At 39.5% G+C, this 27,096-nt stretch overlaps 2 protein-coding genes across 3 annotated transcripts; both read left to right on the top strand.

Moving 5' to 3' along the window:
* Nucleotides 1-3,226: 3,226 nt before the first annotated feature.
* wdr81 (WD repeat domain 81) lies at nucleotides 3,227-19,298 on the top strand. The gene is made up of 12 exons (XM_005804091.2): nucleotides 3,227-3,480; nucleotides 5,166-5,656; nucleotides 6,336-9,856; nucleotides 9,935-10,042; nucleotides 10,127-10,326; nucleotides 10,991-11,172; nucleotides 11,413-11,578; nucleotides 12,555-12,720; nucleotides 13,771-14,583; nucleotides 14,710-14,855; nucleotides 15,024-15,206; nucleotides 17,225-19,298. The coding sequence occupies exons 2-12, from the start codon at nucleotides 5,295-5,297 to the stop codon at nucleotides 17,549-17,551; spliced, it is 6,174 nt and encodes a 2,057-aa protein (XP_005804148.1). The 5' UTR covers nucleotides 3,227-3,480; nucleotides 5,166-5,294; the 3' UTR covers nucleotides 17,552-19,298.
* A 420-nt stretch (nucleotides 19,299-19,718) lies between these two features.
* Nucleotides 19,719-24,613, top strand: LOC102236077 (alpha-2-antiplasmin-like). Of its 2 annotated transcripts, none has more exons than XM_023350723.1 (9): nucleotides 19,719-19,930; nucleotides 20,451-20,519; nucleotides 20,612-20,677; nucleotides 21,407-21,686; nucleotides 21,780-21,923; nucleotides 22,019-22,207; nucleotides 22,565-22,707; nucleotides 23,926-24,130; nucleotides 24,217-24,613. In XM_023350723.1, the coding sequence occupies exons 2-9, from the start codon at nucleotides 20,466-20,468 to the stop codon at nucleotides 24,567-24,569; spliced, it is 1,434 nt and encodes a 477-aa protein (XP_023206491.1). In that variant the 5' UTR covers nucleotides 19,719-19,930; nucleotides 20,451-20,465; the 3' UTR covers nucleotides 24,570-24,613. The 2 variants fall into 2 exon arrangements, with proteins under 2 accessions (XP_023206491.1, XP_023206492.1); XM_023350724.1 differs by having other exon boundaries at nucleotides 19,719-19,982.
* Nucleotides 24,614-27,096: the final 2,483 nt, after the last annotated feature.

The raw sequence follows: 27,096 nt of genomic DNA, 5'->3' as shown, positions 1-27,096 counted from the left end.
CTAAAACACATTTTGAATTCTTTTCAGCATTTAGCTGCTACGTTTTAACAATTGTCATCAATTATATTGAATCTGGTGAATCTGAAGAAAGGTTCAGCTGTCCTGATTGAGCCACGCTGACAAATGCTCTTTGGTGTGCTGTAGCTAAAACCACAGTTTGCAGAGGTAAGGAAGGACTGAAATAATAAAGACTTTTTTTTTTTTTGAAGTATTACTATTGTGCTCTATTCTCATACATTTTTATTTAGTTTGATTTTATAGCATTTTAAATGTGTGTACCATTTTAATGATTGTTCTGCATACTGTTCGACGCTGTGCCTCTTCACTGGATCTCCCTTGAAAAAGAGATTTTATCTCACGGAACCTTCTGATATAAAAGTTGTTAAAATGTTACCAACATGTGGGACGCTGATAGACTTCTACCAAGTTCATTCATGTTCGGTAGGATTAGTGTGCACTCTGATGAGACTTGTCTATCAAATTTAATGGGGTTTTTTATTGATTTTTTTAAATAATAGCCTTTAACCCCTTAACTGTCATGAGAACGCTGGTGTTGCCATGGACCCATTGATTTACATGTAAGTATTTTGATGGTAAAATGCACAATCTTCATTCAGCCCACATTTCTGCTTTATTTTTGTTCTTCCCTTTTTTCCAATACACAAATGTGGTCTGCCTTTGCAGAACTGAACTTGGTAAAAAGGCTTTTCAATTTTCCTACTGAAATCATTTGCAGAATGATTTGAAATGATCTTGCATACCTTTGGGAAACTGGACTAAGAGATCCCATCACTTGGCTTCAGTCTCTGCCCTGGTGAGTAATTATGTGATTCCTCTTGGTTGTGTGTTTTGTTGTTGATTTGTTGTATGTTTCATGCCACTGTCTTGGCCGGGTCACTCTTGGAAAAGAGTTTTTAAATCTCAATGAGTTACTTTTTCCCTGGTTAAACAAATGATACATACATGCATTCGTTGTTCTGATGTAATGTTTTAATCATAAATATCACATTTTCATTAGCTGGCAGTGGACGGTCATCACGGTCAACAAAAATAAAGTTTGAAAACATTAGTCAATGTGAACATCCAAAATATTCAAAGACTAAATGACTGTATGGTGATCTAGTCAGTGTTTACACACCCACCCTGCACAGGTTGCCAGTCTGTCAACGTGGCTGAAGATCAAAATAATATCCAAAATCGATTGTTAAAGAAGTGCAGCCAATTTCTATAATCCAATTCGTTTACTTCCATTAAAAAAAGTATTTAAGATCTTTAGTACATCTTTACCAGGGTAGGAAGTAAACTTAGAGAACACTAAAATGGAAGTATATATGTGAGAGTTATTATTTTTGCAGTAAATATTAAACTGATATGAACATTTTGTGAAGACAGGAAGCTTCACTATGAAACGTGAACTAAAGTTTGTGTGTGAGATTACACTGCCACCTTGTGGACAAAACTCACACAACACTCCAGTCAGGCGTCTCTTAATGTTTAAGAAAACTTGACAAACATGTTTAAAGTGCAAAGGTTTGTCTGTGCTTATTTATTTATTTATTTATTTATTTTTAATCCAGGGCACCATGATTACAAGAAGGTTTTATATCCTGTTTAGATTTAATTCAGACCAGAGATATTTCTCAGAACCAGGACTTCAAGAGATTATTCTACGTAAAAGAAAACAAATTGAATAGAAATCACAATAATCTTTTATTTGGAAAACAAAGATGAAATTTAAGCACATTTAATTAGAGAATACTTAAGATTAAGCCAGTGACTGCTTTAAAAATAAAGTACACTAATTAAAGTGTATATAAAGTTTGCATTCATTCATTGTTTGTTACTTTCTTCCTGTTTGTTAATTTTGACACTTTTTTTTTTACAGAAAGTGCTAAATGGAAGTAAAAGTCTAAAATTATAGTCAGAATGACCGCAAAACCTTATAACTTAACTGCACAGAAAAAAACATTACATCATTACATTGCTGACTTTAAATAGCTCCAGGAATAAAGACCAGGTGATGTTCGTCATTCTTAACCTGCGGATGGAGTTGAAATTATTTTTGGTTTCTTTTTCCCACTCTGTTCAAGATTTTTTTTAAATAATTAAAAAAACATCCTATTCAAAATAGACTTTAAAGTGTCCACAGTCCTGATGAACACAATTTATGTTATTAATAAAATGTAATGACGTAGGTTTGTTATCTAATAACTTGTCCCTACAACAGATTTAGGAACTTGTCGAATACAGGCAGGTTTTACCTGCAGCGCCCTCCAGTGTTTAACATAACAACTACAGCAGTTTGGCTGAGCCTCAAATGCATGTATATAGTCAAAACCTGGAGAATTTAAATCAGGTGAGTGCAAAAGGACCTATGAGGGTAATAAATTACTGTTAATGTGTTACTCTCTAATTCCAAGTAAAAAAATAAAAATAAATAAATAAATAAAGGACATCCACCGGTGCTATTTTTCACTGCGGCTCATATTTTCAAACAGCTAATAATTACTAATGTATTCATTTTCTGCACTACATAAACACAATAAACAAATTATTTGGACTGGCAGTAACCTAATATCCACACTTGTGTTTTGATAAGATAAATATTGTTCAATATCAGTTCAATAATTATGTGTGAGTGTCGGTTAAATATATTCCTTTTTAAAAAAAAAAAAATTGTAAAACAATTTGTGTTACGCCTGACTGTATGAAGAGGGTTCCGTTAATAAAGATTGTTTGAATAATTCACTGTGCTCGTGATACAGCCTGTTTTCCCTTTTTTGCTACATCAAATTAATTAATCTGCAATTGTGTTTTATGACTATTGTTATCTGGATTTATGTATTTGTTTATATATTTGTATATGCATTTATTTGTTTATTACTAAACAAAATACATTTTGTATATAACATATACAAACTATATATTATTTTGATATCGACAAAAATGGCGTCGACATCAAAAATCTTCCCAACTTGGAAAAAGTGCCAGCACGGACTGCTTCCACGTGAAGAAGAAGGAGGGGGGGATAAAACTGGATTATACACAAAGAAACAAACCAACAACAAAAACATAGTATTAAACTAAATTAGATAGGCATGAATAGCTGCTTTTATTTCCTCGGAGCCAGCTGGATGGGGGTCAGTGAGGAGGCTGCTGTCCTGCCTGCTGAAGGGCAGCAGCTGGAGTCACATGAGACGCGGCTGATGCTGTGTCACGTGAGGCGCCGTTTCTCAAACATGGCTCCGACTAGCTCACAACACAACACTGTCGGCTGACTGCCTCTCGCCCGTCCGTGCGTCTGTTTGCTTGTCCGTACTCACGTCTGGGGGGGGGGGAAACGCTGGAAAATGAAGCAAACGCAGCTACCCTCGCAGCATGTCTCGGGTTCGTAGCGTGACAGAGAGCCGTCATGCGTGAAGCGGGGACGCACCGTTAGCTCGACACCAACTAGCTGTCAACTGCTACAAGTGGCGAGAGGTGAGCTAAGCGTTGAGGAGTTGGCGCACTTGCTGGTGTCTGTAATTACAGTGGCGTTAACATTTAAAGTGCTTCGTCTGTGTTGTTCGCAACGGACTTAATAATGTTATCTTGTAGCTCATTTTGATGTAACGTTAGCCTCTTTGTCTAGCTACGTGTTAGCTAGCTTTACTTCCCTAAAATCCTTCTCAAGGCTCATCTAACCTTTCAGCTCGCTGTAGGGGCTTTATTTTAACGTTTACTCTACAATCATTGAGAAATATATCAAGTTTGCACTATTGGTAATTTTTGGTGGGTATTGCCTAGTGGTCAACGCATAAATGTTACTTGAGGTAACATGGTGTTGTGTTAGATGCAGTGAGTAGAACTTTCATTGTGCTAAAAGTACCTTCAGGTTTTTCCAGACAAGGCAGTTGTCTTGGAGGCAGTTATTTAAACTCATCTAATTTAGTTTAAGTAGATGGGTTGCTAATGAGAAAAGCTACTGCAGTCATGCAAGACAAGACCTTGGACTTTCAGTTTTATTCGTCTCTTTTATTGGCATCAGATCGCGTTTTAAAGTTGCTTAAATCTAAGAAATGGAAAGTATCTTACCCCACATTTGCAAAGCTTGACCATTTCTCTCCACGGCCAAGTACAAAGACCTTAATACAGATGCATGTCAATAGGCTAAAATGCCATCAATATCACCTATTTTATTCTAAAAGTAAATACACATTATCTAGATTTATTAAACAGAGTGATTAACTTCAAATTTATTTCAGTTACATTTGATGTGGTGGCTTAAGCTGAAATTAGAATGCTAAAATGAATAAAAAAAATATTTTCAAAACAGAAATGCTAGCCTGCTCAAAAGTATGTAATGAACTCAATTTTTGGTTGGGGATCCTTTTTTGGATAAATGATTACATCAGTGCAGCATGGCATGGAAACCATCAGCCTTTGTCTCTGCTGAGGTGGTAACGAAAACCCAGGTTGCTTTAATAGTAACCTTCAGGTCATTTATTTTATTGAGTCTGGTTTCTTGTTGTCTTCCTCTTGACATTTGATATCACATTGATTCTCAGTAGGTTTACATTAGGAAAGCTTTCTGTTCGGTCAAACACAATGATACAGTTCTCATTCAAAGAAAGCACTTCTTCCTTAGGCAGTCTGGACAGATGCCAAGTCCTGCTAAAAAATAAGTCCCTGCAATTTTTCTCAGCAGATAGAAGTATTAACTACTCTAAATTATGCTGGTATCCATCTGTGTTAACAATGTATACAACACCAGGTGGGGGCTGATCTCCAAGTCAAATACAAAAGTTAGCTTAATCTAAAAAGAAGAAATTGGACCACTGATCAATAGTCTACCAATTTTTCCTTAACCCTAATAAGACTTTCTTTGCAAGTGGGTTAACACAGGAAGTACAAAATTATGTAGCCTAATCCCTAGATATGTCATATAACTATATCTTTTTATAAAATTTTTGTCCCACACTTTTTTCTTCTACTCGACTACCCATTAATATTCTTGGATGCTGGATACTGCTTTTCCAAGAAAGACCTGATTAAAGAGCTCACATTTTAGAGTATCTGTATGTTGTCAAAGTTAATTCTAAGGTACTTTTACTGATCTTTAAAGTCATCAGTGGTACCTGTTTCATATATTTACTGTATTTCTCTTTTGTCTGCCATTTCTGCAGGGGTAAAAGGAGACCGGCTCGGCTCTAAAAGCTTTCTCCATGGAGCTCTGAATACTGTAACTAGTGGGAGAAACTGTGGTGACATCACTGGTGAGAGTGCAACTGCTAACCAGCAATTAAGGACTCACCATGGAGGGGCTGATGCAGGCAGTGGAGCGAGACTTGGGAGTTGACCGGCGGCAGCAGGGGCAGGGGCCCCGTCCTGGAGAGCTCGTAGCCTTGGTTCCTACGCGCTGGGTGATGGGCCTCAGGGAGAAGAGGGTTTTGCGCTGTGCTCGCTTTGAAAGCAGCAGCGCGGCAGAAATCTCCACACATCTCTGGTCTTCACAGACAAAGCTGCCACCTGGCTGGACACGAGTGTGCATTCAGGGTCTGAGGAAAAGTAAGCTGAGCTACAGATTGGCCAGGGATCCGTGCCATCGTGAAATGGAACTGCTTTCGCAGAACTCGTATGTTAAAACCATGCAGAGTGTGTCACAGCATAATGTCAGGTACAGTAAAAACTCATCTCTGCTTCAGTGTTCGAACTAAGCTAAATTAATGAAAGGTTTGTGATCCAAGGATAATTTTCTAATAAATATATTAGTACTTTTTAAAGTGCCTTTAGTAGCCTACTTAATTTAACCAGGAAAGAAGTAATTTTGTATTTTAAATACATTTCTAAATAGTAAATATATCACATGTTAATAAAAATATCACGTTAGGTATCTAAATTAGAAATACTTTGCAAATTGGAAGTTTTCATTTAGGATTGTGTTGAATTTCATGTTATTAGCCCCTTTCTAACTTGCAAAGAAACCACACATTTACAACTATAAATATGTAACCATTATTGTTTATTCATATATACTTGGTTTATAAGATGCACCACTAATGAAGCTATGATATGGTCATTAAACATTTGTGAAAGCTTCTGACCTGCAGTAATGTCTTTTAGCGTACTTGTTAACTCAGGTTTCATATATTTTGTTAATCGTGTTCTTTAAATGTTTTCCTACAGTCAAGGGCATGATTACTTAAAGACAGTTTTAATGATATATGCAGTGATCTTTTTTCTGTAGAAATGTACAAAAGTTGTAAATTAAATATCTTCATGGAGTAATACGCAGTTACAAGACAAGGTTTTTATTGACTTTCTGGCCTTTTCTCTATTTTTTTCTTTTCCTCCAGAAATCTCTGGCGAGAAGCTCATTACAAACTTGTGCAAGCATATACTGGCCCCAGTGAGCAAATGCATATTACCGCTGTAGATGCAGTACGCCATGCACTGGAGAAGCTCTTCAATTTGACATTTATCTCACCAGACAAAGGTTCACCTTCCCTCTCTCCAGCCAGAGAGAAGGAAAAAGACATATTTTTGCCACCCAGCTCATCCTGCTTTTCAAAGTCCCAGTCAGACAATCTTTGCCCTAATGTCCTCCCTGCAGAATGTTTGCTGGAGACGGCAGAAATGATGTATGTGATTCTACCGTACACTCAATATTCACTTCACGACATTGTGTCCTTCAGCCCAGCAAAGCTTGCCAACAGTCATGCCAAAGTCTTGTTTATCATCTACCAGGTTCTAGTAGCTATGCGGGCATGCCATACAGCAGGCCTTTCTTGTGGAGAGCTGTCTCTTCAGGACATAGCAGTCGATGAGCAACTCTGCAGCCATCTCAAACTCAATCTTTCTCATTATGAGGACCTGGGATCAGAAGAGGCAGACAGGGATGATGGTGTAAGCCAAGAACCAAAAAATGCCCTGCCAACAGACATTAAGTGTTTGAGCCAAGAGAACAATAGACTGTGTAAGGACTGCTTTGATGAGCTGAAGGCACTGGTTCTGGATTGGGTTCATGGACGAGTCAGTAACTTCTATTACTTGATGGAGTTGAACAGGTTGGCTGGACGGCGGGAAGGGGATCCTAACTATCACCCAGTGCTGCCTTGGGTTGTGGATTTTACAGTCCCTTTTGGAAAATTTCGGGACCTCAGGAGGTCAAAATTCAGGCTCAACAAGGGGGACAAGCAGCTGGACTTCACATATGAGATGACCAAAGAGGCATTGGCAGCTGCAACGGGTAATGGAATTGGGGTAGGTGGAGATCTCAGTGTCGGTGTTGGAGGTGCTGCACAGTCCGAGCACCTGCATGTGCCTCATCACATATCTGATGTGCTGTCAGACATTACCTACTATGTCTACAAAGCCAGACAGACTCCCAAGTCAGTGCTTTGTAGCCATGTTAGGTCACAGTGGGAGCCCAATGAATACCCAGCGACTATGGAGCGCATGCAGAGCTGGACTCCTGATGAATGCATTCCAGAATTTTACACAGATCCTTCCATTTTCAGCTCAATCCACCCAGACATGCCCGATCTGGATGTGCCTTCTTGGTGCAAGTCATGTGAAGAGTTTATTGAGGTACATCGGGACCTTCTGGAGAGCAGAGATGTCTCCCAGCATTTACATCACTGGATAGATCTTACGTTTGGTTATAAGCTGTCAGGTAAAGAAGCTATCAAGGCCAAGAATGTGTGCCTGCACCTTGTGGACAACCACACAAATCTGACTACCTATGGTGTAGTTCAGCTATTTGACCAGCCCCACCCACCGCGCTTATCTGCTTCCCAATATGCCCCAGCAGAACCTCCTATTCTTGGCCTTGCTGCTCTTAATGTGCCTTCCTTACACATCCCTTCTGTTGATGCCGTTGTTGACACTTTGGATGGAATGATACCAGAATCCAAAGGGTGCGAGTCCTCTGGTTGGATCACGGTAGATAAGGATGATGATCTTGAACAAGGTACAGAAGCTATAGACTCATTAGCTTCCACTGGCTCATCCACCTCTATATCTTGCCCTGTCAATCTGCCAACTATCAGTGCAGGTGGAGGTAAAATTAGCGGCGAGCGCACAGCACATGCATCTCAGTCTCCAAGTCCACTGACAAATGATTTCTCAAGTGGCATAGCTCCTGCTTTAAGAAGTGCAGTGTTACAAAAAGGTGGCCCAATGAACAAAAAACATGGAGAAAATGTTGTTACTACCAACACAGAAGAAGTTAAAATCATTCTACCTGAAGGTTTCATCCCGTTGCAACCATTAGAAGAACTGGAGAAGTTAAATAACTTCTTGGTAAAAAGTATTCATGCTGAAATTTTGCATCCTTCAAAATCTTCTTGCCCAAGAAGAGAGGGTTTGAAAACTGAACCTGGACCTTCTATCACCAACCTCTTCCAAAGAGATGTGCAGGCACTCGGTGTTTTCACGGCAGAGATATTCTATGCCGCCAAACTTAGAGGCCTGAAAGCAGACACTCCACTCAGACAGCGTTTCCAGGCTGTCATCAAGCTGTGCTCTGCAAACCTCCGCGATGTGCCTCTGTCTTTGCACCATGCTCTTGAGTCCTTGTTGCTCTTAGAAAAGCATGCTAAAGTAGCACACAGAGAAGAACCAGTTTGCCCAGAGCCTCTTCTTTTCAATTATGACCCTATCTACGATGGCCTCCCTCCTCCAAGCCCTCATCAGTTGTTGAATTCCATCATTAGTCCCTTTCCCTTCCCTTCCTATTTTGCTGCACTTCACGATTTTATCTTCTCCTACCATGGCAAGATGGGTACTATGTGTAGCCTTCAGGGAAGAGACATTGTCTTCCACCTGTGGCAGCAGCTTGAAGCACTGTTGCGGACTAACATCACTGCTGAAGGTCTTGAGATTCTCTTGCCCTTCATTTTAGCCCTCATGCTAGAGGAATCCACTGCGGTCTATGCTGCTTGGTACCTTTTTGAGCCCATCTCTACAGTCCTAGGTCCCAGAAATGCAAACAAGTACTTACTAAAGCCGCTGATCAACGTTTATGAAAACCCCCACTGTCTCAAAGGACGTTTCTATCTCTACACTGACTGTTTTGTCCTTCAACTGATTATGAGGCTTGGTCTCCAGGCCTTCCTCTCAAGCCTACTCCCACATGTGCTGCAAGTTCTAACTGGCTTTGAAAGCTCGGGCACTGGTGGAGAAGGTTTTAAAGGACTGAGAACTGGCATCTGTAACCTTGGAGAGGAGGAGGAAGAGGATTTCCAGGATGGCAAAGCGCGGCCATCATCTGCGTCTGTCGGTGGCAACATGGGCAGTAACAGTGGGGTGAGTGGAGGAGTTGGGCTGGTCGGAGACACCGGACTAGTTGACTACTCCTCTGGCATCAGTCTCAATGACCAAGTGTTTCTTTCAGAAGCTGAGGACTTTCAGAATGAATTTTATGTCAACAGTGGAGACGGTGTTGGTGGTGGGAAGCAGCAAAACCAGAACTCTGCAAGCAAGGATCAAGATCAGGAATCTTTAAGTGTGGGCAAATTAAGTGACAAAAGCAGCACAAGTGAGCTCTCTCTGGGTGATGATTCCATGCGGGACAGAGCCAGTCTGAAATCTGCAGACAGCAGCCAGGATCTGAAACATGCTAGTGAGGGAGAGGAAATCGGAGAGTTAGAGGAAGAAGAGCTAGCCAGCGATGGGAAGGAGGAGATGGGTCACGCAGCTTCCCTCAATCTTGACCTCACAGATTCAGGTTCCACTCTCACAACTCTTCAAGGAGAGATTAACGGGATGAGACTTGATGAGACTGACAAAGGAATTGTAGATGATCAGGAGGAAGAGGAAGACGACAGAGATCCATCAGAGGAGACCGAGGAGAAAGAGCAAAAGATTCTTTTAGGTGAGCAAGCTGTTCTTAGCTTCTATTTTTTTAATTGCTGTGTAACTTTTAATGTTTTAATCGTGTTGCTATTCACAGATACAGTCTGCAAAACGGTTCGATGGCTATCAGCAAAACTCGGACCAACAGTGACGTCTCGATATGTTGCCAGAAATTTGCTGAGACTGCTTACAAACTGTTACATTGGTGTGTGAATTCATCATATCAATCGTATTTGGTGCCTTATTTCAATATCAACATTGTTTTACATCAACTACTATTTCTTTACAGGACCTGAAAACCACCAGTTTGTTTCCCCGCCATCTGTGGAAAGCCTGCTGGAGAGTGTGGGAATGGGCAGTGTATATGAGAAAAAGCCTGTTGTTGGTGATCAAACAGCAGGCCCTGTTTTAGACTGTCTCATTTACATAGCTCAACTCTATGGAGAACCTGTTCTCACCTACCAGTACTTGCCTTACATTGGATATCTGGTAAGACTTAAAAAAATTTTTTGAAAAAAAATTATATATATACAGTATATACTGTATTCCAACTTGGAATCTTTGTTTTTAGAGTACCCAAATATTACATTTACCGGTACATGATATTTTGTTTATTCCATTAGTTTATTTAACAGAATATTTGTCCCATGTATAGTATAAAGTAGATGTTATGCCAGTTACTGCTAGTTTGCAACCCCTGACCCTGGCTTGGATTATGAGAATTAAAACAACCACAATAGCCAAAAAAAAAAAACTGTGCTAAGAAATAAATCAATATTCTTGATTAATGGCTTTTTCTGTTTATGACGAGTAAATTTTTTGAAAATCTTTATTATTTTATTTTTCATTTTCACCAACCCACTCCTTGGGCTTCCATAATTCCGTGATGTTACCCAGGGCCTTTTGTCCTCTTGTTTTACAAACAATTTTTACAACTTATTTATTTGGAGTTTGAATTCAGGTCAACTCCTAGAAGGGATGATTAAGTTAAAAGCAAGATTGTCATTTATAATTTATTTGTAAAAAAAGAAAACCAGTTTTGGTATGAAAAAAAACATCTGAGGTTTTATTTTTAGGAAATATTGCCCAGGCTTAAGCTAAAGTTATTCTAAAAAGGAGCCGAAAAGGCTTATGCTTCTCAAATGTTTTCCAGGTGTCTCCACCATCTTCGCAGCGTCTTAACACGCGTAAGGAAGCAAGTCTGCTCGGCGCCGTAGCACTTACCCAGAAGATCATTGTCTTTCTCTCGGATACCACGCTAATGGACATGCTTATGAAAATCAATCAGGATGTGCTCCTTCCACTTCTAGATCTGATTACTACGCCGCGAATGGGGTAAAGCACAACACACATACATTGTGGATCAAGAAGTTTTCAGACTACAGTTACAGACATTAAACAGCAAAAATATCCCAAATACAGTTTATCTTTGTCTTTTGCTCCTAAAAAATGTCATTCTGTTCAAGTTTAAGGACTCTATTTTTTGTGGTTGGCCTGAACAGTATCGGATCAGAAACCATGAGATGTAGACATCAGTCATCCTCTGATCAATTCTTTCACTTCCATATTGTGCAGGTTCCCCAACGGGGTACAAACCCGCATTGCTGTCTGCCTCAAGACTCTGAGCCTAATGGCTCTCATCTGTCTGCGCATTGGGAGGGAGATGGTGCAACAGCACATGGCTGACACTTTGCGTCGCTTCTTTGCTGTTTTCTCTCTGATGCATTCTCTCCAGCCCCAGGTACAGCTGCACTGCAACCGTTCATGACAACAATTTTATGGAAGTTAAATGTCAGACTCCAGAAGCCCTTAAATAAGTCGAATTATATGTCAACTCCCTTTGTAAGTGTATGTTGCAAAAGTTTTCATACTCCATAAACATTCAGGCTTTTGGTCAGAACTTGATGTGATCACATCATGGTAGTGTCAGAAGAACATGGTACATGTTTGTGGAAATAAAATTTTACAATTGGAAATCTGGTCTCCTATTGTATTCACCGCTCTTCATGTCAATACCCTAAAACGAAATTCTGTGGAACCAATTGCTTCAAATGTTGACTAAAGAAGATAAGTGATAAAACTTAATCTGGGATTAACACTGTGGAGAAATTTATAGATTGGTTATAAAATCATATTAAAAGCTATGAACTTATGAAGGGCTAATCAATCTGTCTAGTTCTAGCCCAATCAGAAAACTAGCAAGACATTGATGTCTATATTTAACTAACTAGTCAGACAAAGGCAGTGATAATCAGAGAAGCAGCCAACTATAGTAGCTCTTGAGATATATGCAGCTCACATTGGAAAAGACTGGTTTTAATACAAGTAGATGCTAAGAAAACTTGTTGGAAGCTGTAGAGGACTAGAAACCAAGATGGAGATCGAACATAAATGCACCAGATTCTTTTTGTGTGGGAAACGAATTGAAAACCACAAATCATTTTGCTTCTCCACAATCATTTTGTTTTGGTCCACCACATAAAATCATAGTAATTTTGTGGTTGTAATGAGATAAAATGTGAAAATGGGTCTGAATACTTTTGCAACAACCAACAAATGTCTAGTTTTCAATAAGTATAGACTTAATATAAAAGTTTAACCAGAAAGAAAAAGAGAATTTCAGACATGCTTTTACTCTTTTTTCTTTCTTTTTTAAATGAAAATAAAACTAAATTGACTCCAAGTAGAGTGACACCATTGTCTCTTTACCTCTGCAGCTAAATCATGCCCCGCGGAGAGTTGTGGGAGAAGTAACACTGGTGGATGTTTGTACACCCGAGGGGTCAAATGTAACGTACGAGATGGGGGTCTTGGAGGAGCTGCAGACTGTATTTAACTCTGAGATGGCCTATGCCTCCTACATCCCCTTCTACTGTCTCATAGGTAATGCTTTCCTCATCATTTGACAAAACGCATTCCTCAGTTGAAAATGGAATAGAAATAAGGGTATTTGTTAAAGTTGTATGTTAAATATAGAGATGAAAGGGTATTGATACTAATTTCTAGTTTTTGTGGAGGTCTTGACTTGCCGATTTTGACATTGAGAAAATTTAATATACAGGAGAAAAAAAATGCTGCTAGTTCTTTAGTAGAGGTAGACGTTTTGTCTTTCAACAGAACATTAAGGATATAAAACATTCTTCCTATATATGCATAATCAAAAATGTGATTAAGTACTCACACCCAATCTCATTTTGATTAGATGATGATGATAAAAAAAGTGAGAGGTTGGAGTTCTCTCTAATTTATTTTAGGGATAGGGGAAAAAAGTACTGAATAATGGGTATTACCTTCTGTACACCAAGTAAAGCTAAAACTGTCCAAATGATTAGTGGGTCTTTAAAGCAGCATATAATGTAAGATGAACTTTTTTCAAACTTCATATCCTCTTACAGTGTTATTCCTTCATCAAAAATATACCTGGAGGGTTGTTTTGATTCTTTCATGTATGTTTGAGAAATCCTTTAATCTCTCGTGGCAACCATTAGGGGCTTCCATGAAGCTCTGCCTATTTCCACAAAGCTCCTCCTTGGAGCTTCCACATCACAGAGGACCCCTCCCCCTAAACTCCCTCTCTCAGCTACTCAGACTAGCAGCAGCAGCAATTAGCAAACTCCTGGTGGAACTGCAAGTCCGCTGAGCTCATCATACGAACTACTTCTCAGTCCAACACTCATAAGAACGGTTGTGAACTGCATAACGAGAAGCACTGCTGTGATGATGCACTGAAGAGGGAGTGTCGGAAAGAGTAAAATTGTAGTCAAATTACGAAGTCGTCATGTTTGATATATACTGCATTTTATAACAACTGAAGTGAACATTGTTACTTGATTGTAAAAATGGTGCTATGTGCCTGGACAATGCATAATATTTGTTCTTTAAATGTATAGGTTCTCCGGTGGTGCAACTCATTGTTCTGTATCCTGTCAACAGGTGACTTTGCCATTCGGAAACTGGTCCCAAATCATGAACTCGTCTGGCAACTGGCCCAGTCGTATCATCAGAGTTTGAGCCAGGGGACCTCGGAGACCAGCCTCAGCTCGTCCCCCCGGCTGGAGCCAACCTCTTCCTCTGGCCTTGGCAGACAAGTTGGCTGTAACCCATTCCCCGCCCCCGCACACAGCTCCACCGTGCAGGGAGACTCCCTCCCCGAGTCGGGCACGTTTGGAAGCCACCTGGTGGGGAACCGCATCCAAGTGTCCCACGACAACGAATCCGACGGCAACGCCAACCACAGTCTGGCCAGCTCTTGGGGACGCACCGGCCACACGACTCCCATCATCACCACCGCCGCCACGTTTTCCGCTCCTTCAACAGGTGCGTCCTCCTCTTCCACCTGGATAACGGGCCTCTCCCCGGAGGACAGCGCCCTAAAGCAAGAGCTCCCCCGTAGCACCCGCTCTCTACAGGGCAACTGGTTGGCCTACTGGCAGTATGAGATCGGTATTAACCAGCAAGATTCCCATTTCCACTTTCACCAAATCAGACTGCAGAGCTTCTTAGGCCATTCAGGGACCGTGAAATGTCTGTCTCCGCTGTTGGGAGAAGATTTCTTCCTGTCCGGGAGCAAAGACAAAACCGTGAAGCTTTGGCCCCTTTATAACTATGGCGACGGGACTCAGGAGGTGGATCCCAGGCAGACGTACAGCGAGCATCGGAAGTCTGTGTTCTACGTGGGTCAGCTGGAGACATCACAGGAAGTCGTTAGCTGTGATGGCACTGTCCATGTGTGGGACCAGTATACAGGTGCAGAAACTTTATGCGATTCATTTCGGCTCGTGACTAAATTGTTCTTGGAACTTTGCACTTTTTTGCTTGCCTGTTTTATTTCAGTGTATTTACTTTTTCTTTTTTTTGTATTCTCTCCCTTAGGCAAGCCAATCCGTTTGTATGAAGCCGTGGACGGGAAGAATCCAATTACAGCCGTCACCACAATGCCAGCTCCACACTGCAGCGTTGTGTTTGGCAGTGCGGATTCTGTTCTCCGCTTCATTGATCCTCGAAAGCCTGGATTGCAGGTAGCAATTTCACTTGGAGAGCTCGTTCTCTCGAGACCCGAGTCGCTCACCGCCCAGCGGCTATTAATCATCGCCGCGCCTTTCGAAAGAGCGGGCTTTTTTTGCGCTTCTTCACGACTGAGTTATTCGAGTGCCAAAAGTGACAAATCTTCTCCTGTGTCTCTGCAGCATGAATTTCGGTTGGCGTACAACAACATCAGCGCGGGGCTCATCCGCTACCTGGCAGTCAGCCCCTCAGGACGCACGGTAGCGGCGGGATTCTCCTCAGGATTCATTGTTCTGCTCGACGCCCGCACAGGCCTCATACTGAAGGGCTGGCCAGCTCATGAAGGAGACATTCTCCAAATGAAGGTAAACCTTCCTGTGTAGATTTGCATTGCTGACAATATGGTTTCATCTGGATTATTCTTGGTATTGCTAGCAATTTCAAGGTACATGAGTAAAACAAAAAGACTCCAGATAATAGAATTCATAAAAATTCTCACATACTGATAAATATTGAAATATAAATAGTTAGTAAAGTGCAGTGTGACATTTTGCCTAAAACACCTTCTTTACTATTAAATTTGTTTTTTATTATTATTATTAATAGTATGAATGTGTATCCTTAAAAAGCCTTAAATGCATAAATCAAAAATTAAGGCCATAAAATGTATTAAATTTAGTCTTAAATTTTTATTATTTTTCTTGTGTATTCTTGTACATGATTTTTTTTCCGAGCAGGATTTTTAAAATTTTATTTTACCAATTAAGACGATTGAGTGCAAACTCATTTTCAACAGCTCTGTTTAAAAAAAACATTAAAACATAATGCAGCACAATATCATACAGTAGAAAGCAAATGCACACATACTAATACAGGAGAAAACAAAAGAATATTATAAACCAAAGATAGGGGAAAAAAATACAACCATATCCATAATGATTAAATGTACTATATAAACATAAGTCAACAGTTTTTAAAAGCATGTCCATTGGTCACATACTGTACAATGTTTTTTACTGAGTTGGTAACACTTTTCTGCAAAATTTGGACATCTTCACTGATTTCTGTGACTCGTGGTGGTTGAAGCTGTTGCTATCGAGCTGCTAATAATATACCCTTGGTAGCTAGCTAGCTTGTTTTGCGTCTGTCGTGGTGGGTAAGTGTAACTGTATCGCCAGTTGGCTGAACAACGTTCATTTTTGCCACTGACTTTCTTCTCTTGTCAAACCATAAGAGGCTAGGCGTATTATGTGGAGAGAAAAAAACTACTTTTAGGCTTGGCACTATGGAGGTTCAGGCTGTAGAGAATCAGTGTGAGAAGGCTGCACAAATGTCTCCACCCCAGACATTTCATAATTCTTGCTTGTTTGTAATTTAGCAGAATCCCCCAATCTTCCCCTATGATAATTATTTTTTTATCTTAAATTTCATTCAAGGTAGCATTAAAAAGTCTTATATTTGATTTGATTTGATGAAACCAGCAGATATAGTGATAAAGGTTGCTCAACCGTATGCATCCTGTACGCATCGTCCATATTGTCGGAATGGCAATGTTGGCCTCTCATGCACAGATCTCATATTAAACCAAAACAAGTTTTTACATCTTATCTAATTATTTACTTGTAGACAGGCATAATGTATTTTTGTTCTCCCCTTATTTAATATTTCAATAATTTCATCAAATACGGTGGTTTTCTGATATTAGTGTATGAAAATGTAACGGTTATTTATTGTGATTCTACCTCTATTTTGTACGATTTCACTCATGGTAAGAAGAAAGTACACCCCCGTCAATTCTAACGTATTAACTCATAAATAATTTCTATTCTTTACCAGTTTCCAAAATCATTTCATAATGATTGGCTTTAAAAAAACCGTAGTGCAAATTGCTCTAAAATACCTGTATAGGTTATTGATATACTCCTTATAAGCTCAACCTAAAAGGTTAGGCTTTTGTTACTACTATTAGAACGTATATCAGACCAAGTTTCTTTTGTTTTCATCGTCTTAGTGTAGTGTGTCAGAGATGATGAAAGTTGTACCCAGCAGATATGCTGTCAACAGACCGCAAACTTTATTTAACCCCAAATTGGGTCAAGGATTGTATTTCTAGTTTTAAAGGTACAAGTTTAGGCAAATATGGACATAGGTTACTCATTAGAAAGAACACACCGATGGCTCACAAGCACATTGAAATTACTCAGATGTTTATGTTTTTCGCAGGGAAGTTTTTGACTGAACTAGCTAAATGAAGTCTTTATTTTCAAATTCCTTTCAACGAAACCACTTAACTTAGTGAGCTTTGAGCTGTAAACGTCTGTGGAGCAGCTTTTACCGTTGCGGGCCAATTATTTCACTTGCTTTCTCGTCTTTTGTTTTTCAGGCAGCAGAGGGCAACCTGGTGATCAGCTCCTCCACCGACTACACCCTGAGCGTGTGGAAGGATCTGGAAAACAAGCCGCTGCGCCAGTACAAGTCGCAGTCCGACCACATCCACGCCTTCGACCTGTACGGCTCGCAGATCGTCACCGGGACGGTGGCCAGCAAGATCGGGGTGTACTCCATGGCCGACATCTCCCTGAGCCCCGTGAGCAGCACGAAGCTGAGCACGGAGAACTTCCGCGGCACCCTGACCAGCCTGGCTGTGCTGCCCACCAAGAGGCTGCTGCTGCTTGGCTCCGACAACGGCGCCATCAGGCTGTTAGCTTAAAACCGTAGCCTGTAGCTGCACTAAACACTCTTTCCACTGGTATTTACTGTGTCTTTTTAATAGAGGAGCGGCGGTCTGAGGCAGAGCTACCCCCCTTTGAACTCATAGGGAGATGAAATAGTTGGATTGGGTTTAAAATGCTTTCTTTAGCATCTGCAGAATCATGCTAATCTGCCTACTAGCACAGAATTTATTGAGCCGACGGTGCGCCACGCCGTCGAGATTCATCATGCACACCGAAATCTATTCCCTCTCTCTGTGGATGTGTACTATTTAATAGTAGACCCTTGTCTTGACTAGGTCATTTGTTTTTGTTTGGTTTTTTGTTGTTGTTTTTTTACCCAGGTCAGCTATTGAAAAAAATAAATAAATAAATTGGAACAGATGCTCAGGAAAGTCTCACGGAGAGTTTACACTTTTCCGAAGAAAACCAAAAATTCATCGTCCTCACCTACCGTTTTCCTCAACGTTAACGAGTCGATTCAAATGCACTGATTAAAACTATGCAGTATTTGTAGAGCAAGTGATTTCTGTTTTTGCGACTCCCATGTTTATTTTTTCTTTTAAAGACCTGTTTTCATAGCTCTTTGGGTGTGCGTGTAGGGGGTGTGTGTGTGTGTACATCCTGAATAATAAACGTACACTTGCCGCTGTGATGACCGTGTTGGCGTGCCTGATCAGAGAGGAGGGCAGCGGTGGGGGACAAAATGTTAGATACACAGCCTTGAAATCTACTGCACAATTAAGGCCTGAATTTTAACATTTTTAGAGTCTCACTCTGATTTTTCTTTTTTAAGCTCAATGTTTTTATTCAGCAAATGGATTACTTGAAATTTCTTCAGGATTATGAAGACCATGTTTTAACCCCTGTAGCGACATTATGTGGTACGCGGGTGTGTGTGTGTGTGTGTGTGTAGATGCTGATTTTGCTCGGCATACCAGTTGGTTAAAAACTCACCACATTTTTTTCTTTTTTTCTTCTTCTTAGTTTTCAACTTTCAAAACCTGATATACAGTGCCTTGGAAAAGTATTTGCTCCTCTTGAGCATTTCCAAAATTGCCACGTCCAACCAGATACTTCTATGCGTTTTTTAGGAGTTTAATGTGATTGATCAACCCAAAGTAATTCATAGGTGTTTAATATAGGTTTATATATATATATATATATATATCACTTTATGACTTTTGGTTTACGTCTTCCTATTTCCTAAGAGTTGTTAAAAATGAATTATTTTCCCCCTCCAATTATAACCTGCTTTATGTTGATCTGTCTTATAAAATCCTAAGACAGTACAATACAGTGTCTGGTTGTAACCTCACAATATGTAAAACTCAAGAGGTATAAATAGATTTCTAAGGCACTGTAGGAACAGTCAATGCCAAGAGAAACAACTTTGTTTTTTATCGTCACCCTTTTTATATACCTTTAAAGAAATATTATGGAATAAAGGTGTCTGATGAATATATATATATATATATATACATCCATATAAATGTTTGTGTCCAAACATGTAGTTTAACTTTCCAGTTTTGAAAGCGAAGTAGCATAAATCTATAAAAGCTCTGCACTTTGTATAACTCTAGAGCTTTTATGTTGCAACACTGTTTTTTTTAAATTACTTGCCTAAAGATCAAATTGTTCTGATAACATATGCTATAACTTTTGGAGCAGAATTTAAAGCAAAAATAAGAGTTGGTGACATTCATTTATTAACTTGTTTAATAAAAACTTGCCTCCATCTTTTCATTGTGTTTCAGGGTTTTTTTGTGCGACTCATCACGATTCCCAGTCTATCTCATCTAACCACTTCCGGACAGATTGTACAGTTGTTCGCAGATGGCAGGCATATTATCTGCAATACATTTTACTTGATGCTATAATTTTTTATGTAATAATTTCTGTACTGCTCTTTGGATAATCGCAAACTTAATATGGGAGTTGTTTTTTTTTTGGCACAGAAGCGAGATTTTGGTGCCACTCATGTTTTAACTGCTATGTCATAATCCGGGCCCTTCTGGGAAATGCGCGAGCGTTGTTCCTCGTCACGGAATAAGTCGCCATTTTTTCCCCGGCACGTTTTGTTTGTATCCGCGCGCGCATTGGGATTAGCCACTGTTTTGTAACAGGTTTGTCATGTTTCCTGTCGGGAGATTAAGTTTGGTCACATCACCGGCCCACTAACAAGCGAAATAACTGCGTATTTCAAGCGTGTGGTTATTTAACCCAGGACTAATCTCTGTGGCTGCATTTACCAACAAATAGTGGCCTGAACCGCACCGCCACCCTCCGCCTCCCCGATCAATGCAGGCTGATATTTAACTGTTTGCTGAGCAGCTGCCAATCTTTTACTCTCAGGGAATTCAGCCATTCACCGTAAAGTAGGTTCTCCTTTTTTTTTTTAGACAAGCTATTGTCATTTAAAAAAAAAAGGTAAACGTATTTTAAATTTCATCTTCAATTTAAGATGTTTTTTTCCCCCCTTTGTCAGATTGAGAATGTTCAAGGCGTACAATGCTTGTCTTTAAATATGCTTCAGACAAATGACTCTGACTTAACATTTAATCACTTCTCTGTGCTTCTTAGCTAGATTAGGTTTGAAGGTTGCAGTTTAAGGTTGATTTGGTACAAGTTTTAACTTCTGCTGTAGTTTATTTGCTTTGGAGAAATGCTTCGGGTGTCTGTGTTCCTTAAAATGAATGAAAATTAAGGGTTTAAGCTTGTAGGAACAACTACAACCATGATAAAGCTATATAGAAACTAGTGATGTTTTATGTTTAGCTGAAATTAGGAAGAGAGACTAATCTGTAGTGACAATTTATTGTCTCACACTACTTCAGAAACGAAGAAATGTAAGCCTCTGAGGAAAAATGACCTTGTATTATATTTTTTCTCTTACAGTTACTTTTCTTGGATATGGACCTCTGCCTGACACTCCTGTTAATTTGTCTCTGCAGTCTAGGAACTACTGTAAACAACCTATCTAAAAATGTCTAAAAAATCTGTATTGATTACGGAAAACTTTGAAAGACCGTTGTCCTCTGCTATCTTGTCCTTGACAGAATGCTGAAGTGGCAGAAGATCAGTCAATCCCCCTAATTCCTCTAAACCCCAGTCAACCCATAGAAGTAAGAACAGAGTAATTTGTTTAACACACTGCAAAAACACAAATTTTTACCAAGTCGTTTCGGTCTAGGGTCCAGTTCAAATATTTCAGTACACTTGAAATAAGGCAAAAACTAACTTAAAAGTAACTTTTTCTGCAAGAATTGAGAAATTTGTGTTTAACACACTGCAAAAACACAAAATCATACCAAGTACTTTTTGCTCTAGTTTCTCAGTCAAATATTTTAGTACATTTGAAATGAGGCAAAACTAAATTAAGGGTTGTTTTTTTTTTTAGCAAGACAAAAAATATTTTAAGTTAATAATTCTTGAAATAAAATAAAAAAATCAGTTTTAGTTCCACTGGCTGACTTTGTCACCTAAAACAGGAAATTGTTTTAAGTGTGAAAAGAAACAAGACAAACTACTTTGAGTAATTCATTGAGTTTATTGAACTGTTTGAGAACTAAAATCAGCTGGATTGACTTTAAATGTATAGATTTATTTTGTGAAGTGCTTCGAGACGAAATTTGTTGGGATTTGGCGCTTTATAGATAAACGGCAATGAATTGAACTGACTTAAAACAAGTGTGTTTATCTCACTGAAAAGTTCCATCTGAGTTAGTTTTGTCCTATTTCAAGTGTACTAAGATATCTGCACTAAAAACCAGACCAAAAATGCTTTGTTACATTTTGTGTTCTTGTACTGCACGCTCAGTGAGGATCCCGGGTTTTGTCGCTTTTGCTTATAGGAAGGTGAAAGCCAGGGGACACCGGAGCCGACAACTCTAAACGAAACAACTGTTACTGCGACGTCCGACCTGCCGTCGGCAAACAAGACGTCGCCAGATGAAGAAAAGGGAGACAGTTGTCAGGCTATCAGCCGAAGACCTGACACCAAACAAACTATCACTGCTGCAATTCAGAGACTGGGGGTGCAGCTCTTACAAAACCTGGAGACGACACCAGAGCAGCCAAATGTCATCATTTCTCCTCTAAGCATATCTCTGGCCCTCTCGCAACTGGCTTTAGGTACGACAGGAACTGCTCACCGCCTCTGCTGAATTAGCCTGCTTTGTTATGACGTAGTTGAGATTGCCGTTTGGAATTGTGTTTTGTCTAAAGGTGCGAAAAACGAGACGGAAGAGCTGCTGATGTATCACCTGCATGAGAACACCGTGCCGTGTTACCACGAGTCTCTGCGACACGTCTTAACGCAGCTGAGAAACGGCGACGTGCAAATTGCCACGCGCATGTTTCTGCGTCAAGGTTAGCCCCTTTTTTTTCTGATTTCTGTCTTAATATCTGATTTTGAGTCCCCCCTCCAAAAAAAGAAAAACTGAACATCTTTTTTTCTTTTTTAGGGTTTAAGGGAAAGCAAGAGTTTGTGAGCGAGTCGCTGCGGTTTTACGACTCGGAGCCAGCAATAGTGGAAAGCCTTCAGCAGATAAATGAGTGGGTAGAGAACGCAACAGAGGGGAAAATGATGGACTTCCTGTCTTCTTTGCCACCCAATCTGCTTCTCATGCTCATCAATGCCGTTTACTTCAAAGGTGATTGGCCAACATGCCGACTTCGAACCAACAGACGTATTAATATGTATGAACATGATTGAAAAGCTCATTTACTTAAACGATAAAGTGAAACTCTTGCACTTATTAACACGGTGTTCATTTTTGGTGAGTTTTGTGAAAATTCAGCTTTTAGAAAACCTAATAATCTATGAAATGAACTTTTTGATGAAATTCCGATGCTTTTATATGTGTCTGTATGCCTTTAAGAGTATAATCAAGTACATTTTCCTTCTCTGAGCTACCAAAAAATTTTATTGTTTCTTCGTAAAGTATTTTTTGGTTTGAAAGATGCCGCTGACTAAAAATGGAAATCTTATTTCCCCGTGTGTCTGACAGGGGAATGGAAAGCTCGATTTGACCCGAACTTCACCTCCAAAGGCGTCTTTTACCTTGATGATTTGCACCTGGTGGATGTTGATATGATGGACGATGCCAAACATCAGCTGAGTTTATTAATGGACAGTGAGCTGGGGGCTCAGGTAAAGTGCACCTTCTGAAGTTTTATTGTCTCTGTTTCTCTGGGAATTTGTTTTTAAAATTTGATGCAAAGGAATGCTAAAGTTCAACATCTTTTTTTTCCCCTGTATCTTCATATGTTTTGGTATTAAATGTTCATTAAAAAAACAACAACTATTGTTGCATTATCTGTGCAACAATAGGTATAAGGCATTTGGACCAAAGCATTTTGGGATTCAGAGTTTTAATACCTCTCTGTTTGCTCTATCTATTCATTAGACCTCCAAAACATGTCAGCTACACATTATTAAGGGGATTCGATTTACAATTATTTATCTAAAATTAAAGGAATAAGTAAACCTGCTACATTAATAAGATATTTTAATTATTTTTCTGTAATTTATTGAGTAGGCAGTATGTTCTCATACACATCTATTCACGTAAGTTGATTAATAGGCATGCGTAGTAAAATTGAAAATATTGCTGAAAACACGAGTATCCAACTGTTACTACACGCCAATGGACAACTGCAAATCTGCTTTACAGTTCTAGGTTTCTTCATTTAAAAAAAAAAAAAATTAAAAACAACCAAAAACAGTGTTGATGTGAAATGACCCCAAAATATGTCCAACTCACTTTAGAATCTAACTCTTAAAGGGGCAGTGTTTGGTAAAATCAACTTTTTTGAGTTTCATGTTATTCCCTCATCAAAAACATACCTGGGGTGTTGCTTTGATTCTTTCATGCATGTTTGAGAAATCCTTAAATCTCCAATGGCAACCATTCAGCTGTGCAAGACAACAGCTACTCCTCTGAGACGCAGTTGACAAGCCTCCAAGCTTCCACCGCACAGAGCAGCTCTCCCCCATGACTCTTCCTCTCAACTCCTTCAGACTAGCCAGCAGCAATTAGCAAACACCGGATTGAACTGCGCATGTGCTCATTACATGAGCTACTTCTCAGCGGTAAAAATGTCATTAAAGGGTTAATAGAGCAATTAAGTTGTGATGACTTCATGAAGGCAGAGGCAGGGGTTTTTAAAGCAACGGAGGCCCAATTTGAAGGCGTTTATATACAAAGTAAAATGTCTTTTATGTCATATTGGATATATATATATATATATATAGCATTTTTATAAATAACTGAAGTTAACATAGTTAATTAATTATGCTATAAAATGACACGAAGTACCTGGAAAATACTCTTTAAGAAACTACTACATCCTTTCTCTTTGTGTGCAGGTGGCAAGGTTCCCATTCACAAAGGACATGAGTTTGCTGGTTATCATGCCTGAGTCGGGGAAAGTGAACGTGTCTTTACTTTCCTCGAACCTAAATATCTCCAACTTGTATGAACGTCTACCCAAAGAGAGGGCTGTCCAAGTTAAAGTTCCCAAATTCAAGCTGGAATATTCTCAGGAGTTGCAGGAAGTTCTTACCAAACTAGGTAAGATGTAATCTCCTCACATCTGCAAGCTCTGGTAAAACAAAGGACCCTAAAAGCCACCTCTCTAATCGCTGGTTTTATCCCAGGTCTTGGGGAAATGTTCCTGAATCCCAATTTGGGTGGGATCGCAGACGGCCCCCTGCTGGTGTCCAGTGTAATGCACAAGTCTGGCATGGAGATAAACGAGGACGGCGCGAGGGCTGCCGCAGCCACAACGACCATCATCTCGAGGGCATCCAATCCTATTTTTCACCTCAGTCAGCCTTTCTTCTTTGTGCTAATGGATGATGTAACCCACATACCAATCTTCATGGGTGTCATCAATAACCCCAATCCCGGAGCCCCTGTCCTGCAGAGGGGGGATGTTGGAAGTAAAGATAAAGTAGGATTCCCAACTGACAAGAATCACATGGGCTCATTTGAATTTAATCCTAAATAGAGACTAAAGTCATTTGCTTCCCCCCCCCAATACCCCCAGGAAAACTCAAACCAGTTAGATAATTGCACAGCCTCAGTCTGCAGTATAACTTTTCTGAAACAAAGTATCTTGCCCAAACTCACACACCCAGATATGCAGGTCAACTGCTACCCTGCTACCCTGCAATTCAAACACGCCAGTCACATCCTGAAAAAAGCTAGAACCTCCAATGATGCCAAAAAAAGTCCAGCTTTCTTTCGGCATCAACAACAAGGAATACAGGGACCAAAATTCAATTCAAAAACTCCTCTCCACGCTCCTGAACACGGCTCAGGACACCTGCCCTTACGCAGACATTTATGTGCCGCTCCTAAACTTTTCAGACCGTCTAAACTTTGCGCAGAAACAAAACCTTAATATGGTTAACTAAAGCATTGATTCTGTCTGCCAAAACTTTAACCACCATGTCATCCTTAAAGTCCAGGACTCTTGCTTCCATATGGTGGAGGATCGGATAACCCTAACCCTAGGGCCAATCCTAAGAAATTTGAAAAATGTAAGTAAATACACGATGGAGTGTCATATTAGATGACGCTGAGGTTTTCCTTTTATGCCACTTGGACTCTTTATGATGTCAACATGTCTGCACTGCAAAAAACACAAAATCCTACCAATATCTTACTAATCTTACTAATATTTTTAGTCCAAATATTTCAGTACAGTTGAAATAAGATTAAAACTAACTTACAAGTAACTTTTCACCAAGACTTCGGCGTTTGTGTTGAGTCAGTAATTCCTTAATATTGATGATAAACTACTTGCTCCAGTGGCAGATTATTTCAGTTTTACCAAGACATTTTCTCTTGTTACAAGTGAAATAATCTGCCGGTGGAACTAGCACCTTTTCATCAATATTAAGGAATTTTTGAGTTAAAACAAACTGCTGGATCTTGCTGAAATGTTATTTTCTTATCTTATTTCACGTGTACTAAGATATTTGCACTAGAAACTAGACAAAAAAAGACTTTGTAAGATTTTGTGTTTTTGCAGTGTAGCACAATTTCAACGCTGCAGCTTGATTCTGTATGTTCCTGGATTTAAAAAAAATGTATATTGCAGGTAAATAAATGCATCAATCTGAATCCCTTCATGGCTACGAGTTATGATTTTACATGAAATAATAGGTTGTGTATCTAAATAAATCACGATATTATCATATATTTTAGTAACGTGGTACAAAATATATGAATATTGTGTAAATGACTGTTTCCTGTCATTTACACAAATCTTTGTACATAATTATATATTTCATGCATTCATTTAGATGGTTATTGTGTACAGTTGCTGAAAAACAATGCAGAAATGATTTATATGTCAAAAGACTGATGAAGAGGTACTTTAATTCAATGGTGTGGGTTTAGTGAAACGCATTTACTGTGGAGTTTATTCTGTCAGTACTTCATTGGGCCAGTGTGTACTGGAGTCGAGTCACGCTGGGAAATTAAATCAGCATTTCCATTTAGTTTGTGGGCAGAAAGAAGCACGGCGTTCTCTAAAAGCTGCTGATAAACAGCTGAGTTGACTTTGGACTTGCTAAAACACACATCGACAGCTTTCCAAATAAAATGTAAGATTTACCTTTATCTGAAAATGGGACTTTGTCCACTGAGCAGCCCACGCCTTGTGAATCTCCCCCAAACTCTTGAGTGGGCTGTGATTGGTAATCATCTCAAGGGTGCTGAGATTGTTTTTTTTAAACGCTATTTCCTTCCAATTAATCTTTCATTATTAACCAATCGTTTGAGCCATTTGCTTCTTTAGCAATGACATTTTGTGTCTTGTCACTGTCAAAGTTGTCAACTGCTGTTTGTTGTCAAACCAGCAGGATTCCAGGATTCGCAGTACCAGGGCCTTATTTCTGTATGCAAATATTTTTAATTGGTGTTATTAAATATTATCGTCATGAAAACAATTTTTTAAAAACTAATTGGCCTCAAAATGAACAGTTAAATATTAAAACACATAATTAAAAAAAAAACAACGTTTTTCAAGGAATGATTGGATTCGTTTTATTTCATGATATTGAAGTGCACCGCGTATCTAACACGAAATTAGTAAACTGAACATCGTCAGATGGCGCAGTCTGCAAATTTACCGCTTTTTGTCAAAAACAATTGTCCTGAAACAACTACAGCGCATTTTGAGAGGTTTGTCACAACTTTAGTGCGCGTTACTAATCCCCACGTCAAAGAGTGACTAATTATGCCATATAGTACGACTCTATATGACCTATAATTTATCACGAGTAACAGTGTTTCACCTCCCTTTTTCTATTTATTTAAAAAAAAAAAAGGACAAACATCTTTTTTGAATATGTTATATTTAAAGTAGCCTGTTTCCGTACCTCATTGAACGCACCACATGAAAAATATTACGTCACAGTCTGGTTGGCGCGGCCGGTCTCAGGTCAGTTTCGCAGAGACTCCTAGCTGTGTTTAAACTCTCTGAATGATTCCAAGCTTACCTTAGATCAGTGAGCGGAAGCGGA

This window comes from Xiphophorus maculatus, chromosome 18, assembly GCF_002775205.1.
Source record: "Xiphophorus maculatus strain JP 163 A chromosome 18, X_maculatus-5.0-male, whole genome shotgun sequence".
NCBI lineage: Eukaryota > Metazoa > Chordata > Actinopteri > Cyprinodontiformes > Poeciliidae > Xiphophorus > Xiphophorus maculatus.
This window is presented reverse-complemented; position numbering and strand designations above follow the sequence as displayed.